Source organism: Macaca mulatta, chromosome 12, assembly GCF_049350105.2.
Source record: "Macaca mulatta isolate MMU2019108-1 chromosome 12, T2T-MMU8v2.0, whole genome shotgun sequence".
Classification (NCBI taxonomy): domain Eukaryota; kingdom Metazoa; phylum Chordata; class Mammalia; order Primates; family Cercopithecidae; genus Macaca; species Macaca mulatta.
Window position 1 is genome coordinate 113,163,621 of NC_133417.1, and position 17,874 is coordinate 113,181,494.

General features: G+C 43.0%; 1 protein-coding gene and 1 long non-coding RNA gene across 5 annotated transcripts in view; one reads left to right on the forward strand and one right to left on the reverse strand.

Annotated features, from left to right (window-relative positions):
- PLEKHM3 (pleckstrin homology domain containing M3) overlaps positions 1 to 17,874 on the reverse strand; it is a 209,909-nt gene that overhangs the window by 75,899 nt on the left and 116,136 nt on the right. For 2 of the 4 annotated variants that reach the window (XM_015110815.3, XM_077957432.1), the window contains 2 exons: positions 11,988 to 12,051; positions 5,797 to 7,303 (listed from right to left, as the gene is read on the reverse strand). In XM_015110815.3, the coding sequence (XP_014966301.1) occupies positions 7,277 to 7,303; positions 11,988 to 12,051 (91 nt within the window). In that variant the 3' untranslated portion in view covers positions 5,797 to 7,276. Of the gene's footprint in view, positions 1 to 5,796; positions 7,304 to 11,987; positions 12,052 to 17,874 lie in introns of those variants that run through there. The other 2 variants (XM_015110812.3, XM_077957431.1) reach the window with 1 other exon arrangement.
- LOC144333464 (uncharacterized) overlaps positions 1 to 17,874 on the forward strand; it is a 64,905-nt gene that overhangs the window by 35,808 nt on the left and 11,223 nt on the right. The window lies entirely within an intron of this gene.

Below are 17,874 nucleotides of genomic sequence, written 5' to 3' on the forward strand. Positions count from 1 at the left end.
GCGGATCACAAGGTCAGGAGATCGAGACCACAGTGAAACCCCGTCTCTACTAAAAATACAAAAAAAATTAGCCGGGCGCGGTGGCGGGCGCCTGTAGTCCCAGCTACTCAGGAGGCTGAGGCAGGAGAATGGCGGGAACCCAGGAGGCGGAGCTTGCAGTGAGCCGAGATCGCGCCACTGCACTCCAGCCTGGGCAACAGCGTGAGACTCCGTCTCAAAAAAAAAAAAAAAAAAAAAAAAAGAAAGCTCCCAGGAGTCATTTATACAAGGCCCACACCTCACAACAACACTAATAGCAATACTCTACCCCTAGTAAAGCGCCTATCCCCTAAGCCCTTAAGTGACAGGCAAAGTTCTAAGTGCTCTATGCATACTAACTCTAAGGCCTCACAACAACTATTATCCTCACTTCAGAGATGAAGTGCTTAAGGCACAAAGAGAAGTGACTTGCCCAAGGTCACCTAGTGTGTCTGGGGTGAGTTGGCATTTGAACATGGGCAGGTGGCCTCCAAAGCTCCAGTGTGCGACCGCTGCAGTGGCCAGCACCTCTGCAATGCCCAATGTCGGATATCATCATCCCTTTGGAGACCTTTGCTCCAGGCAGAAACTCCATCCCATGTTCACCTCACACTGGCGTGCTGGCCTCCTAAAAGCTCCTGACAGCCATCTTAATTTTGATTTCTATTTAATTTTCCACCTCACAAAGCAATGCCAGGGAGAGGGAGTCTGGTGATACCTTTAGAATATGATTTATCAACCAACAGCTTAAGGGAATGCAGGGCTTCCTTGCTGCCACCTGACCTTTGTCTTCGGCCTTCCTAATGTTTGCATTGCTGCCCTGACCTTGCAAAGTGACCTGGAATAGCTTGGCTGTTTCCTTGTGTGTGTCCACTTTCAGAGCCCAGCTGTCAGCCTGTGCAAGTCTGTCAATTAGTATCTCAAGGGTTTGGGATGGGGTCTGCCGCCTTTTGAGGAGCACAATCTAACACTAACCTCCAAATTCCTTCTCGTAATTGAGCATTCATTAGTTTGACGGAACAAAAGCAGGCATTCTCTATTATAAAGCAGAGGTCAAAACTGGTGGCTGTGTTTTGTTTGGCCTGCAGAGTGTTTAAATATTGAGAAATTTCACATAAAAATACAGATTTCCGGCTTCTCTTGGAAAACGGGAAGAGCAGACAACTCTGGGGCTACTGAGTAACAGCTGCTGCCTTCAGATATGGAAGCTCTCTCTGGTTCATCTGCCCAACTTGAGTCTCCCCTTGGGCCTGCTTCAGGCACAGATGCCATTTGCCTGGTCTCTGCAGGAATCCCAGTCAACATAGCTCTGTTCTAGAGCCAGAATTCCCTCCTTTAAAACGTGAGATGGGCCAGGCGTGCTGGCTCACGCCTGTAATCCCAGCACTTGGGAAGTTTGAGGCGGGCAAATCCCTTGCCCAGGAGTTCGAGATCAGCCTGGGCAACATGGCAAAACCCTGTCTCTACCAAAAAACCCCACAAAAATTAGCCAGGCATGGTGGTGCAAGCCTGTAGTCCCAGCTATTCAGGGGACTGAGGTGAGAGGATTGCTTGAGTCCAGGAATTCAAGGCCAGCCTGGGCAACATAGGGAGATCCCCATCTCTACAAAACATTTAAAAAATCAGCCGTGGCGTGGTGGCGCATGCCTGTGGTTTCAGCTACCTGAGAGGCTGAGATGGGAGGATTGCTCGGGCTCAGGAAGTCAAAGCTGGAGCCAGCCATGATCATGCCCCTGCACTCCAGCCTGGGCAGCAGAGTGAGACCCTGTCTCAAAAAAATAAATAAAATAAAATTCCAGGAGCAAATGTGTTGATGGTCCACTAGGCTTTAGCCAGAAGTTCAAATAAAAGCCAAACAACAATATGAAAAGCTGCCCCCATCAGCCTTCTCTGTTTCCCCACAAGGACGGGTGTAATGTTGTTCAAAAGCTGCAAGTTCCAAATATGGAAGGAATTGCAGGCCACTATCACATGGAGACAATGATGTCCGCTAAGACACATGTGGCAATGCTGTCTTCTGAGGCTGCCATGCATCCTGGTTACATTTCTGAATTGGGTGAAGTGCTGGAAACCTCCTCAGCCCTAAAACACCTGAATAGATAGTGCCTTCTGGTTATCCCTCTGGTCCCTTGAAGACCAACTATGGGTGTGGTGGGATGGCTAGTCCAAGGCATCAAGGGATGAAATCCCACTGGACATCACCAAGTGGAACAGAATCATGAGCAGCTTTGACTATAAGTTCCTGGCACACGGACAGAGTGCAGGAATTTGACCATAATCAGTAAGAATCACCAGTCCGTTTCTGAGAAAATGTGCCCTTTCAATGTCAGGGGAAACATGGCTCCTGATACATAGTACATGCTTAATAAATATTTGCTGAATGAATAAATGAATAGGGCGAAAACACCCAGTGAGGGGCTTGATGACAGAGTCGGGCTCATATTTCAGGTGCACAGGTGGGATGGAAAGATTTAAAACTCAGTTCCTCGTTCTTTGCACCTCAAGGCACATCCCAGAATCTTTCATTTCTGAGGGAAGTGAAGCAATACCGTTTTACTCATCCTATGAATATTTCATTGAGACAATTTATCAGAATAATCCTGAAGCATGCGGACAATGTTAAGAAATGTCACAGTTGGCCGGGCGCGGTGGCTCATACTGTAATCCCAGCACTTTGGGAGGCCAAGGCGGGTGGACCACAAGGTCAAGAGATCAAGACCATCCTGGCCAATATGGTGAAACCCTATATCTACTAAAAATACAAAAAAAATTAGCTGGGCTTGGTGCCTCGTGCCTGTAATCTCAGCTATTCAGGAGGCCAAGGCAGGAGAATCGCTTGAACCTGGAAGGCGGAGGTTGCAGTGAGCCAGGATTACGCCACTGCACTCCAGCCTGGCAACAGAGTGAGATTCCATCTCAAAAAAAAAAAAAAAAGTCACAGTTGGTAGTAAAAATTTTCTTCAGCTTGCCCCCATGGAAGAAACACTGTAGATCAGATCATTAGAATGGTTTAAGGCTACCAAGGCCTCAAAGTTCTCCTCTTAGTCCTCTCTCTTTGCCTTATGATTATGGGCCAAAATTTTAACTTACAGCCTCTAAGAAGCCTTCCCTGATGGCCAAGTTACTGGGTGTTCTGGTTACTATTACTGCAAAACAAATTACTCCAAAACGTAGTGGTGAAAAAAAACCAACCAACAAAAACCTAGTGGTGCAAAACAATCATTTATTATGGGCTCACACATTTTGTCGGTCAGGACTCCAGGAAGGACACTATGGAGATGGTTTGTTTCTGCTCCATAATATCTGCAGCCTCATCTATAGGCTCAGGTGAGAAGACTTGAAGGCTAGAGCAGCTGGAATCATGTGGGGTTGTCTCCACTCATCTCTCTGGTGGCTGATGATTGCTGTCAGCTAGAACCACCACCATGAGGCCTGCTCATGTGGTTCTTCTATGAGGGCTCATCTGGACTTCCTTACAACATGGCCACTGGGTTGCCATGAGTGAGCATCTCCAGAAAGCACCAGGTTGGACCTATATTACCTTTTATGACTTGGCTTTGGAAATCACATGGCATCACTTCCATAGTCACAGGCCTGCCCAAATTTGGGGAGAAGGAACACAGATCCCACCACTGAATAGGAGGAGCAACAGAGTCACAGTGTAAAAAAGACATGTGGGATGGAAGATACTGTTGCGGCTATCTTTGCAAAATACAATCTGCCACATACTTGGTCAGATGTATTCCCCAAGTACCCTAGGTTCAACTCCCCTGACTTAATGCCTCTCTGCCTCTCTCATCAGACTGTGAGCTCAGTGAGGGAAGGGACTGTGGCTTAATCACCTTTGCCTCCTCTGTGGCTAGCTCAATGATTAGCACACAGAAAGCATTCAATCAATACACACTTGTTGAATCAAACTGAATAGAAATGAAGAACCAGAAAGACTACTGGGTCCCTTTCACAATGGCTGTTGGTGGCATAGGTTTCTACCACTGGCAAGACCGACGCTAACCTTACTCTGTATCTTTAAGTAAATGTTCTTTGAAAACAGGCCCTCACTTTGTCAGTATTATGATTGCTCTTTTAAAATATGAAACAACAAAAACCCAACAACAACAGCACTCAGATGGCTGCATGCCAAAGGACTCCCAGGAGAGTAATTTCAGCACTGACTAAACACCATCCAATTCCACAGCTGCAGCCTCAACCCGTATTGTGTTGTCTCTACCTGAGGGGCTAGAGTTGGCTCCTGGAATCCTTATCTCAACTGAGCTCCTTCTCACCTGGGCAACAGGGCTCTCTATCCACCACTCACAACGCACAGTTATCTTTCTGATCTGGCTTCCACAAAAGGTAGTGACTTTGTCCTTAGCTCTGCACATTTTCTGCCACAGCCCATGCCGAGCTCCCCCGATCCTTCAATCATCTGTGGAATTTGGCTGCGGCGCCTGGGTCTGCAGAACAGAAAAGTCAGCTTGCATAGAGAACAATCTGCACCAGCACCTTGCTAATCACCTGCTTTAACCCACTCAGCTAACTGGTTCCATCATCAAAACATCAGAAAACTAGTAGTTATGCTCAGCAGGTAGTAAAGATGTCAAGACTGAAAGTGAGGAGTCAGAAGACCCAGCTCCAGTCCTGGCACCTAGCAGCAGTTGTCACTCTTCCCTTTCCCCTCCCTGTACAACGTGAAACACCCTGGGAGACTGAGTGTGAGGCATGAACTGTTCGGCACCCACTCAAGATACACCTGCTCTCCTGAGGAACAGGGCTTTTCCATTTGCTCCGCTGCCTGCGTATCAAAACTTCAAAGAATAACACTCAATCCCTTCCTCCGCCCCAGCAAGATCTTAGCCTGTGCATTCATTTTTTGAAAACCCACTTGTTTAAAAGGCATAATTTGCTCCCCAAATAACTTACGGTCCTCTTTCCTAGCTCATTAATTGGTTGGGAGAGCTGTGGCTAAAATAGCTAACAGAGATTTAGTGATGTTTTAATGGAGGCCTCGCTCCCGTCTCGCCCCAGATTACGTTCAGGGGTTTCTGAAGGCAGTGCCGGCTGCAGCGGACACAGGCACAGGCCATGGAACAACACAAGCGAGCTGTCACGCTTTGTTTTTCTGCTTGTTAAATCCGAATGCTCCTAATTAGTTATCCTGGCCGCTAATGCCTGGGTGGACAATGGTGTAGGGATCAGGGCTGCTGAGAAGCTATGAATACAAGTTCCTTGGGCTCCTGAGGCTTGGGACTGGTGACTCGGTTGTGGGTACTGAGGCGCTGTGTTCCTGTGGGCTGTGGATTCAAAGATGTCAACCCCTGTGTGAATAAAGGTCATCACCTGTTACTTCTTTGGTGAAAGGGCAGCTGTGCTGGGTGCCCACTTAGGCGTGGCCTTTGTCTGCTGACTCTGTGAAGAGCGTCCATAGAGAAAAACGTTCTCTGATTATGGGTTTGCTTGGTGGGTCAGGGCCATGCAAAATAACTCACATTACTTCCTTGAAGAAGAATTCAGTAAAGCATGTTGTTTAAAAGTGGCCTTGAAATGTCTTAAACATTGCCTTTTTGTGATCTTACCAGCTAGAAAAAAGTTGAGGTAAGACCACCGTTTGATTTATTTCTTCAGGGGCCAATTCTAACAAATGTTGAGGTCACACGGATGACAATTCCTAAGCTCTGTGGGTATGCTGGACTAGCAAAAAAGTTAACCGAAGAGTTAACTGTTCTGGATATGGAGTGAGTGTTCAGAAAGTTTGCAACACGAAACAACTCACTATTATTCTGACATAAGCAGATATTTTTATTTTGTTTTAGAATTCTGTGCATTGTTATATTTCATAGTCAGCATTTCTAATTTTGTTTTGTTTAGCGACTGCTGTTAAATTAACCAGTTTGCTTTGCTTTTTAGGGGAGAGAGAACCAGTGAGTTCACGATACCGTATGTATGAACATATGTATATATACACCTTTGTCACCCATCCATCCACCCATCCATCCATCCATCCATCCACTGGACATTTCTATGTTGCATAAGTTACATCAGTTGCTGAGTGTAAGTGTTTATTGCTTTAGTATTAAACAGTTTAGGCAGTGCTAGGCAATTCCAGAAAGGTAGTGTACATCTGGTCACTCCTCTCTCTTTTCACAGCTCTTGAGTGCTGTGGGTCCTCCCACCTGGCATCCTTCCCACTTCACAACTCTTTAGTAAGCACTCCAAATTCCAGACTTTCCTGTCCTTTTTCTTTCATAAAACTTATCTGTTGAAATGTCTCCCCACCCTCAATATCATGCCATGTTTTCAAATGAATTTCTGCCAAAATAATAATTTATTTTTCTTGGGTAATATATTTCCTATTAACTACAATCTAAATGCCTTCACCTAAAGGTAGGGTCTCATTTGGAAATGTAGGGCCCAGGGAAGGTGAATAATGAGAAAATTAGCTCCTTAGGTTGTCTCACAAGAGGGGTGTGTGTGTGCGGGGGTGAGGTGGTGGGCAGTGGAGGGAGTAGGGTGGAGGGCCTACTCTAACCAGCCACCTCACCCATGGGATCATCCAGTATCCTTTCTCATGAATCGCCACAAATAGAATCATTCAATGCTTAACTTACATATGCCCCCAAAGGTGAGTAATACCAGAAGAGCTAGTCATTAATATACATTTTAGGTTTTGTCACAAGAGCACAGGTAGCCAAAATTTAGAAGTCAAATCTGACCTTTTCTTTCAGCAAATAGAAGGAACTTTAGAATAAACCTGCTATCATTTACACAGTCCAAAGAATGACATATTAAACCAGACTTCTGATTTGCTCCTTAAGAACAACTAAGAACTCTTGACCATTTATTTATATATACTAATGTATTCTACCGGTAAAATCTGGAACCTTTTCATCAGTGTTAAAAGCGCCAAGGGGAGTAAGGAGATGGTTTGTACATACTTAACAGGGAAAGCAGATAGCTGACGCCGAAAGTTAAGGCACTGAGAGTTACGGTACAACTCTCTCCATCTCAGGTGAGCATATCTTTTTATTGCATTCCTGTCTTAAAGCCTTCTCATGGATTTGTGATAATGCTGGATAGACTGAAAATAACCAAACACAAATTCTATTCTATTTATTCTTCCCAAAGTAACTAACCAAGGAAAAGCTCTTAAAAAGCAGTGCCTCAGTTTCCCCATTCAAAACATGCACCAATACTAGTCCGTGCATTCACACATGCTGAGTTGTTGCCTTCTACCTCCTTTACAAGGAAGCACTTCGTCAGTTCAAAAACCACCATGCATTCGTACCTCCTGAAAGAAAATTTGTAAGATTTTATTTTTTAAAAAATGATCAGTACATTCTGTCAGAGTTACATTCAAAGAGTATGGAATTGAATATGTTTTTCTTTTTTTTTTTTTTTGAGACGGAGTCTCGATCTGTCGCCCGGGCTGGAGTGCAGTGGCCAGATCTCAGCTCACTGCAAGCTCCGCCTCCCGGTTTATGCCATTCTCCTGCCTCAGCCTCCCGAGTAGCTGGGACTACAGGCGCCCGCCACCTTGCCCGGCTAATTTTTTGTATTTTTTAGTAGAGATGGGGTTTCACCGTGTTAGCCAGGATGGTCTCGATCTCCTGATCTCGTGATCCGCCTGTCTCGGCCTCCCAAAGTGCTGGGATTACAGGCTCGAGCCACCGTGCCCGGCCTTGAGTATATTTTTCTAACAATATCGAGTTCGCAGAACAGAAATTCACCTGGAATTCTAAACGCAAGAAATAAACAAAGGAAGGCCATGCTCCCTGGAGCTCCTAGGATTTGGAGAGCCTCTGCCCCTGTCTTATGCGTCTTCCTTGGCCCTGCTACTAGGCCAGGTGTACCTGGCTCTATTTTACAGGTTATGGCTAAATGCTACCAACTGACTGTAGTCAGATAATGACTATATACAACTACTACTTTTTCGATGTGCAAGTCATACCAGTGAGCAATTCAATCACTGGTGAAACAGACAATTAGGGACTCAGTCTGAGCATTAATTTTGCCAATAACTGGTACTCAGTGAACAGTGAGCAGGTGACAGCCCTTCCTGAACAACTGGAGGGAATGTCCTTTGCAAAGCAATTGTCAATCCTTGCTATTTCTTTCCTCACATCTAAATGTACAATAGTAAAGGAAAATGCATGCAAAGAGGACAGTAATTCAAATCATGAAAAGGGGGAAAAGTGTCTTGAATGTAACAAAAGCAGCGGTAAGGCAGCTTGAAATCTTCAGCCAAATTGTTGAATTGAGTCTATCTGCGAAAATTTTAGGGATTGTTACTTATAAACATAAAACCAGACAGAGACAATAAGATTGCAATTTTTTTGGTACCAGAATTCTTTCAGCATCTTTAAGTATTATTAGTGCTTTGTGTACTATATTATTTTAAATTATCTCTAAATTATAAATCTCCTTTCACCATGTTTATTAAATTCTTACCTGTTTTTTTTTTTTCTTTTTGAAGAGGAAAATGGCTGTTTTGCTTTTTAAATAAAAGCTAATGGGAAAAATCAAATTAACAAGAGAAATCTTAAAGTAGACAGGAATCTGTGCATTTAAGAAGAATATCCATCTTATTGTTTTTCTCTGATTTATAACTCTTGAGTCACTTGCTTTAGTTTATTTTCCTTTCCCCTGCAAAATCTGAACATTAAAAGCCCCTTTTCTAGAGTTACTTGATATGACAGACAGGTCTGTTTTTACAGAAACCGTTAGCAGTGAGGAGAAAAATCAAACAGGGGAAAATAATTTACTCTAAAACGCCTGACACTGACAATAAGTGGGATGATGAAGCAGTCCAGGAGAGGCCAAAATGGCCTAGGATGCCATCAGGCTGGTGGTTGGGTCAGTTAGGTTGGGTTTCCCCATACCACTACATGCCCTTTCACAAAGCAATGGTATTTTTTGTTCTTTCTCCTTGTGTCCCTTCCCTTACATATTTGCAAGAACAATTCAGATCTAGAAAACATGCTTGTTATTTACTCAGAAACCAACGAAAGATGAAGCAGGGGATGCCCTTCAGTGCTGATAGCCAAGATGCAGACAGATCAAAAGCTAAATCCAATTTAACCCACCTCAGGCAGAAAAAGTAATCAAATTAGACTTCCTCTAAATATGATAAGTTTGGGGCTCTTAAAGCCAGGCACAAAGAACCAGGTTAGAGTGAGCTGTTAAGTAAATGGATGCATTGAGCTCTAGCTGCCCCGCCCACAGCGTGTTTGATAAGCTGTTGATTGCCTCGATCGCTTTACTACCCAGGCTGACAACTGATTAAGCTGCTTATGGGGCTCCAGGGGCTAATGGCCTGGCCACCAGGAATACCCCTGCCACTGATTTCAGTAAGCTGCTTGGCATGTATAGTTTGATTATTAAAGGAGGAAAAAAAAGAAAAGGGGGTGGAGGGAAAGACAGCAGGGTATAGGAAAGCCTTAAAAAGCAGGCTGTACGATTCCAAATGGATACATTACTTTGACACCCTAAAATGAATATGGAATTACTCTGATTCTTTCTCTTCGTCAGATATCGAAACTCACGTTTGAAAGGCTCCTTCAAAGAGTACTCACTTTGGAGCCCACCTATTCTATTTTAAACCAGCTTTACAAGAATGTTCAGTGCCTTTAAACATACTTCTCAAACGATAGAGTCTGTGTCCTCAGGCACTATGATCAGGTGGACTCCAGAAAATAGATAAATGTATAACAAGTGTTTTAACCAACTCTTCCCCTTGAACAACAATTTTAAGTAAAAATATACCTCTTTCCACCCTTGCCAGCAGACCACTGCTGCCTGACTATGTAGTAAAGATCAGGCAGGACCGAAGAAGTTGGGAGAGCTGGTATGTGCAAATAGGTTTCAACTTGACACATAAATGGAAATGAAAACCTTAGTCTTTTCTTAGAGCTCTCCAATTAAATGCTCTAACATCATGTCTGCCATTTAATTTAAAATAACTTTCCAGCAGGGAGCAGAGGCTCACACCTGTAATCCCAGCTCTTTGGGAGGCTGAGGCAGGTGGATCACTTGAGTCAGAAGTTCGAAACCAGCCTGGCCAACATGGTGAAACCCTGTCTCTATTAAAAATGCAAAAATCAGACGGGCCTGGTGGCACACGCTTGTGATCCCAGCTACACAGGAGCCTGAGGCACGAGAATTGCTTGAACTCAGGAGGCTGAAGTTGCAGTGAGCCAAGATCACACCACTGCACTCCATCCTGGGCAACAGAGTGAGATTGTCAAATAAATAAATAAATAAATAAATAAATAAATAAATAACTTTCCTAGCTCTGGGGGGACAAAAAGAACATAAAATTCTTAAGTTATTAAATTAAAAGACACAAAAAATCCTTGAAAAGTAATTTAAAGCCAGAAAAATGACTGAAGTTATTATAAGTATGGTTTTTAAGTTGACCTAAATTCTTCTGGATAAAACAACCAGAGAGGAAAACAACAACGAAAGAACAGAATCACAGCAGTTTGAGATACACTGAAAGTTGTCACAATTATTATTATTAGTTAATGAACTCTTAAAATAATCATTATCTAGTGTCCAACAGTTCTTAGGAGTGAGTTGTTGATTTAAATGATTAACCAAAGCTTAACATATTTAGAATTTTGGGCTGAACACACAAGAGGCCAGTTTCTTCCTAGCTGCTAATCTGGTCAATCATTAAAAGTACAAGTGTGGCCAGGCGTGGTGGCTCACGCCTGTAATCCCAGCACTTTAGGAGGCTAAGGTGGGCAGATCACTTGAGGTCAGGAGTTCGAGACCAGCCTGGCCAACATGGTGAAACCCCATCTCTACTAAAATACAAAAACTAGCCAGGTGTGATGGCACATGCCTGTAATCCCAGCTACTCAGGAGGCTGAGGCAGGAGAATCGCTTGAAACTGGGAGGTGGAGGGTGCAGCGAGCCAAGGTCACGCCACTGCACTCCAGCCTGGGCGACAGAGCAAGACTCTTGTCTCACAAACGAAAGAAAAAAAAAAAGTACATGTGCTAATAAAAGTATAAAAGGATGATTTCAACTCTTACATGCTATGTTGTGTTTTACTAAACTTTAAAAGCCATTCAACTTTTTGGCTTGAGCACAAGTCAAGGGCTTAACACATTCAATGCCTTTTACATCTTTTCATACAAATTTTTAATTGGTAAAAGTCACACACCATAAAATTTACTCTTTTAAAGTAAACAGTTTAGTGGTTTTCAGAATATTCACAAGACTGTACAACCATCACTGCTGTCTAATTCCAGAACACTTTCATTAGCCTCCAAAGAAACTCTTTATCCATGAGCAGGCACTCCCCATTTCTTTACTCTCCCCAGGCCCTGGCAACCACTAACGTACTTTCTGTCACAATGGATTTGCCTATTTTAAACATTTCATGTAAATAGAATCATACAATATGTATTCTTTTCTGTCTGGCTTCTTTTACTTAGCATGATGTTTTCAAGAGTTATCCATGTTATAGCATGCATCAGTACTTCACTTCTTTCTATGGCAGAATAATATTTTATTATACGGCTACAAAACATTTTGTTCATCCATTCATCAGCTGATGAACATTTGGGTTGTTTCCACTTTTTTGCTATTTTGAATAATGCTGCTCTGAACATTTGTGTACAGGTTTTTCTGTGGACATATGTTTTCAGCTGTCTTGGGTATATACCTAGGAGTAAAATTGTTGGGTCATATGGTAACTCTATGTTTAATTTTTTAACTGTTTCCAAAGTGGCTGACGTACTTTGCATCCCATCAGCAATGTATAAGAGCCCCAGTTTCTCTACATCCTTGCCAACATTTGGTATTGTCCTATATATCTTTTTATACTAAGTTTTCCCCCCATTCTGAATAAGAATTATCAGGGTTTGTGATGAAAACTACCCCAATGATGGCAAAGACCAAAGTCGACAAAGAGACTTCTCCAGGAAAACAACGAAAATGAAACAGCCCCTCTGAGTGCTTACCTGTTGCAGGTCGGCGAGGGAATACAGGTGGATCTGTTGAAGGAGGTATTCTCTGGGGAAAATTCTGAAAACAAGGGCAGATAGACAAGTGAACTGCGGTGCTGCCAAAACACACATTTTTCTGATAAGTTTCAAAGTCTCATTCAAGAATTCCTTTCCTCTGCCCTCTCTACTTTCCACCTATACTTTTCCTCCTAAGCCTTCTGAGAAATATATTTTTCTCAGATATTTTTCTTCCCAATACGACACCAGAATGGAGGTAAAAGTTTGATCTTTGACTTCTAATGTAATCTTAAGAGCTACAAGCACTGTGTAGTAGCCCAGGCCTGAGGACCAGAACATCGGGTTTCTTGTACCAGCTGTGTTCATAATAAGCTGTGTGATCTCTGCCAAGTCCTCAAATGCCCACCTGGCTTCAGCTTCTTCACGCAGAATGAGGGTGGTTTAATGTGATGTCTCTAAATATCTTTCTAGCTGTATTATTCTATATCTAAATATATTGATTTTGGATTTCAGAAAAATTGGAGTGGCCACTCGTGTCTAGAGGCTTCTATGGCTTTCATTAATGAGGAGGAGTGATACTGAATATCACATTAATGAACTATCCTCTCATATGTATAGTGATGGCAATTTTAGAACCTCTGTACAAATGAGAATAATGGGACAAGACATTTTAAATTAGGACTCTTCAACAAAGTCCAATATCTTTAGCTGCTGTCTGTTCACAGCATCTGAATAGATGAAAATGAATGAACAGAAAAAAATAACCCATTATGGGCAAGCAAACAGGTTACCAAAGTGTAGATGACTGGAAAACAACATACACACAAACTAAACCCAAAACAAAATCCATGATACTAGCATTTTTCTCTTTGTCTTATTTGGTACTATGCAATTTTCTTGGGTCTTAAATGAAAGAAACCACCAATTTATCCAATTCACATTTATGACTATTCATTATATGCCAAGCACTATGCCAGGCATTAGGAAGACAGCCCCAGTATGAGGCCAAGGAGCATAAAGTCAAGTGAGGGAAAGACACAGAAGCTGATAATTATAATACAATGTGGTAATTGAAAATGATAAAGAGTTATGCATGGGGTACATATTTTTTGAGTAGTCTAACACGGTGGATTCCAACCCTGGCTGTCTATTAGAATCACTTGGAGACCTTTTAGAAAACAACAGGGTATATGCCTGGGTAGAGCTCATAAATCAGTGTTAAAGAAAACAAAAACTCTCTTGGTGATTAGTACAGTCAAGGTTTAGAACCACTGGCCTAATAATCTTGCTCATTGGAAAAATCATTATTCAGTCTTTCAATTAAGTATGCATTAGTTGCCAAATCCTAGATATTAAATCATTCATCCTTCCATCCATCCAATATTGATTAAGCACATACTGCATATCGGGCACTGTATTAGACTACTGAAAATGGAGCACTGAACCAATTAGACGAAGTCCTGACTGGACGGAGGACTGGGGTAGGTGTATTCTAGTAAGGACCTCTCCTGGAAAGTAGGAAAGTCGCTGAAGAATTCTGCTGGAAAGCACTGTTTCACCCACAGGAATGAGACAAGTGACAAGAGCATTATATTCTGGGAAACTGAATGCAGTTCCTAAGGCTGGGCTCCCTTCACCTCTAATGGTTCAGGGCTGCACTTGTGACAGGAAGCAGAGCACAGGCCCAGCACAGCTGGGTAGGGCATAGGAAAAGTACTCAATTCCTTCATGTAGGATTAGGTTCTCCACAGGAAGGCCCCTGTCATGGAAGGTAGACCATGGTCCCTGGAGGAACCATGAGATGTAATCAACCTCCATTTTCAAAAACACAAACACATGACAGAAATGATCAAGGGATGTCTTCCGAGATTCAAGGCCAGGACTTTCTGACTCCAAAGGCCTACATTCCTTCTAATTTCTTGGGGCTAGGGGTGGGGGAAGGAGGGAGGTAGGTTTGAGCTGACCATCTAATTTAGTAATATCATGCACATCTCTTCTGGATGGATGTTTATTACTGTAGTTTAGGCCGGTAGCAGTATAGAGCCACTGATGCTTTTTGAGGCAGGAAAGCCACACTGGTATGCCTCTGAAGGCAGCAGGGAGGGTGGAGAGACTACAGACAGGTGACAAAGCATGTGAGAGTCTGTTCTAGGGTAGGCAAACGGACAGTGAAAGGAATGAGTGGGTAGATGCCGGAGACTTTTTGGAAGAAGTGAGAACATTGGGAATAAGTGAAAAAGGAGAAGGGGGTCTACGATGACCCTGAAGTATAGAGCCTGGGGATCAGAATGGTGATGCCATTGGCCAACTGAGGGTAGGCTTCCAGGGGAGGGAATAAAAAACTGAGCTTCCCATGTGCCGAATATCCAGTGCCTGTGTGGGGAACGACAAGTATGGATCTGAGCCTGAGATGTAGAAGACTCAGGGCACTTCTGATGGGAGCACAGAGCGGACAGCTGAAGCCATGGGAATGGAGGGAATGGAGTGAGGAAAAACCTGAATGGGAAGGTGGCTGAACCCAGACGAGGGTTGTTTGTTTTTACTTTGTTTACCTTACAATCTAGAACTATCTAAAAGTGTACTTTGGTAGTCTGCAATTTTCTCATTATATTTTGAAAAGTATGTTTTTGAAAATAACTAGAATGTTCACATATGCTTCCACAGTTTTTAACATTTCTCTGTATTTGTAAAATGTTCATACCTTCATACTCTTTATCCAGCTTCCCTTAATGCTTACATCTTACCCAACCATGGCATATTGATCAAAAATAAGAAATTAACATTATGCAAATTATAGACTTTATTCAGGTTTCACCAGTTGTTTCACTAATGTCCTTTCGCTGTTCCAAGATCCAAGGACCCAAACTTATCTGCAGGAAAGGAAAACTAGGGCAGTCTTTCAGTGGGACTCAAGGGGAGCAGGGTATGACAATATGAGAGACAGAGGATGTTTAGGGGTGACTAAATGGAAGGAATAATCTTACTGAAAGGTAAATGCTTAATAATGAAATCCCTTAAATAAAGTAAAATGAAAGCAATGTGGCAGCAGTGCTAAGAAATGGAGTCCAGTAAGAAGGCTGCAAAATCATTTCAAGACTAGCTCCTGCCTCTTCTTCAGGTTTGTAGAAACATAGGTCAGCTGGAGAAAGAGTTAAAAGGAAGATGAAATGATCTATGGCAGGGACAAATGCAGGAGAGCATATCTGTAATGTTTCGCTACTTAAAAATCCTTTCTGCTTTAAAATTCTAAAATTTTTATGATTAGGGATATACAGGATATCAGACTTATTTACAAATTTACAAACCAAATCATACTGGCATACTCTTCCTGGAGTACTATGCCCAGTCGGTAATCATATAGTCAACAAGTACTTACTGAGTGTCTAAAATAAGGCATTGTGCTACATGAATACTTCAATGAATACAACTGATGAACAACAAAGAGAATTTCCAATTTCTCCTTACTAGGCAGGGTCCTTCTTGCTTCCAAACACGATTCATTATTCTTCTTACAAAAATTAACCAACTTTGGTCACGATCATCTCTGATATTCCTTCAACATTATTTGTACAGTAAGCTAAAGTGGCTATGTATTTATTTAATGTTTCTTTGTGTATATATATTTCACATATGTTTATTTTCTCTCTCCTTTTATATGAGATTCTAAGCCCCTCCAGAAACACTTCCTCTACTGTCTTCTCCATCACGCTTCAATGTCTAATACTATAATTTACATGAGGTCAGTCATAACAGACACAAAGAACTGGAAAATGCAATATATGCAGGAAAGATAAAGGAACCCAGCTTATTGTGTCTGGAGAAGATGTTGTGTCCAAGAGATTTAGTGGTGGCCATTAAAAATAAAGACTTTTAAGAGAGATAATGCCAATCATCTTTTTTTCCTCCCTGGAGGACGGGAGTTGTAGTATGAAAGCACTAAAGTCAAATATGGTAATATATTTCCTGAGAGGGAAGACTGGTAGGTATTAAAATGCATCTCTTATAGTAATGCTTTTTAACGTAAATAAAAGAAGAAAAAGGTTTTTTTGCAGCTGTTTAGAGATAGGGACTCAGTCTTCTGCTTAGAGGAGGTAAGGGTTTCCAAGGCAGGGCCAGATAGCTTACGCTCACTGCCATTTATTCCTCTTTCCCCTAAGGCAGACTGAATTTGCAAGACATTCTCTAAATATTTTCTTTAGGAAGACCAAACACAGGGAAACTCAGGGTAAATATGGACCTAAAAGCCAAGCTTGGGAAAGCGTGGGCTGCGGCAACTTCCCATCTGGGTGACGCCAAGGGCTTTCCTCTGCTGTGGCTGAGGTCCTACAAGTGGGCCTGACGGGAGTCCTTTAGGAAATGAATGGGAAAAGTAGATTCCCAGAGCCAGTTTGCCTTAAACTCTGATTAGTAGAAAGGGGTCTGAAAAACAGGACTAAGGAAGAGGAGTTGTCTTGGTGGGGGACAGGGTAGCTCAGATGTTGGAACTGTCTTTGGAAGGCTCAAGTGGAGTCGCCTGTGAGTCCAAGTGCGTGATTTGTGGGCCCCCAGCTTATAGGTTTTAGGTGAAGCCCTGAGAAAAAGTGATAGCCCAGGGGGGCACATGCTGGGACATGAGAAAAGACTGGCTCCGGGTGAAACAGTACTACTAATATTTAGGAGTAGATAAACAGGAAGAGGACTGGGAAGGAGTAGGTTGACAGGCAGGAGAAAGAGCAGAAGAGCCAGCACCAGGGAAGCCAAGGAAGGAGATAATTTCATGAAGGAAGAAGGTGGTCAATGGCATCAACAGTAGTGGAGAGGTCAGATAACGTGAGGAAGACTCTCATGAGGCCTGGAAAGTGCCTGCTGGCAAGCAGGAATCCATCAGTGACCTCAGACAGGGTGGTTTCAGTGGAGGGGGAGGAAAGACTGGAGAGGGGTGAGGATTGTGGGTTACTCTTTTATGAAGTCAACTTTAAAGAAAAGGAGGGAAATCAGGCCACAGCTAAAGAAGGATGTAGGACTAAGAAAGGATTTTTTTACTCAGGAGGCTGAGGCAGGAGAATGGCGTGAACCCGGGAGGCGGAGCTTGCAGTGAGCTGAGATCCGGCCACTGCACTCCAGCCTGGGCGACAGAGTGAGACTCCGTCTCAGAAAAAAAAAAAAAAAAAAGAAAGGATTTTTTTTTTTTTTTAAATAAGAGAGACTTGGGCATACTTAAACGCTAACATTAAGAAGCTACTGGCCGGGCGCGGTGGCTCAAGCCTGTAATCCCAGCACTTTGGGAGGCCGAGACGGGCGGATCACGAGGTCAGGAGATCGAGACCATCCTGGCTAACACGGTGAAACCCCGTCTCTACTAAAAAGTACAAAAAACTAGCCGGGCGAGGTGGCGAGCGCCTGTAGTCCCAGCTACTCGGGAGGCTGAGGCAGGAGAATGGCGTAAACCCGGGAGGCGGAGCTTGCAGTGAGCAGAGATCCGGCCACCGCACCCCAGCCTGGGTGACAGAGCGAGACTCTGTCTCAAAAAAAAAAAAAAAAAAAAAAAAAAAAAAAAAAAAAAAAGAAGCTACTATAGAAACAAAAGCAGAAGACACAAAAGTAGAGATAATTGATGAAGACTGGTCTTCAAAAGGCCTAAAGGAAATGGGATGTGGACCCAGCTGGAAGCTCTTTCAAATACACACATTTGCACATGTGCATGTGCGTGCAGGAAAACATACAGACACACACTCCCCCCACAGTGCGCACGTGCGCGCACACACACGGACACTCCCTACACACAGTATTTTATTAACTGAAACGGTTCAAGTTGTTACTAAAATGTTATATAAAAAAGATTAATAATTACTCAATGGGGCACAGTGGCTCCCACCTGTAATCCCAGCACTTTGGGAGGGTAAGG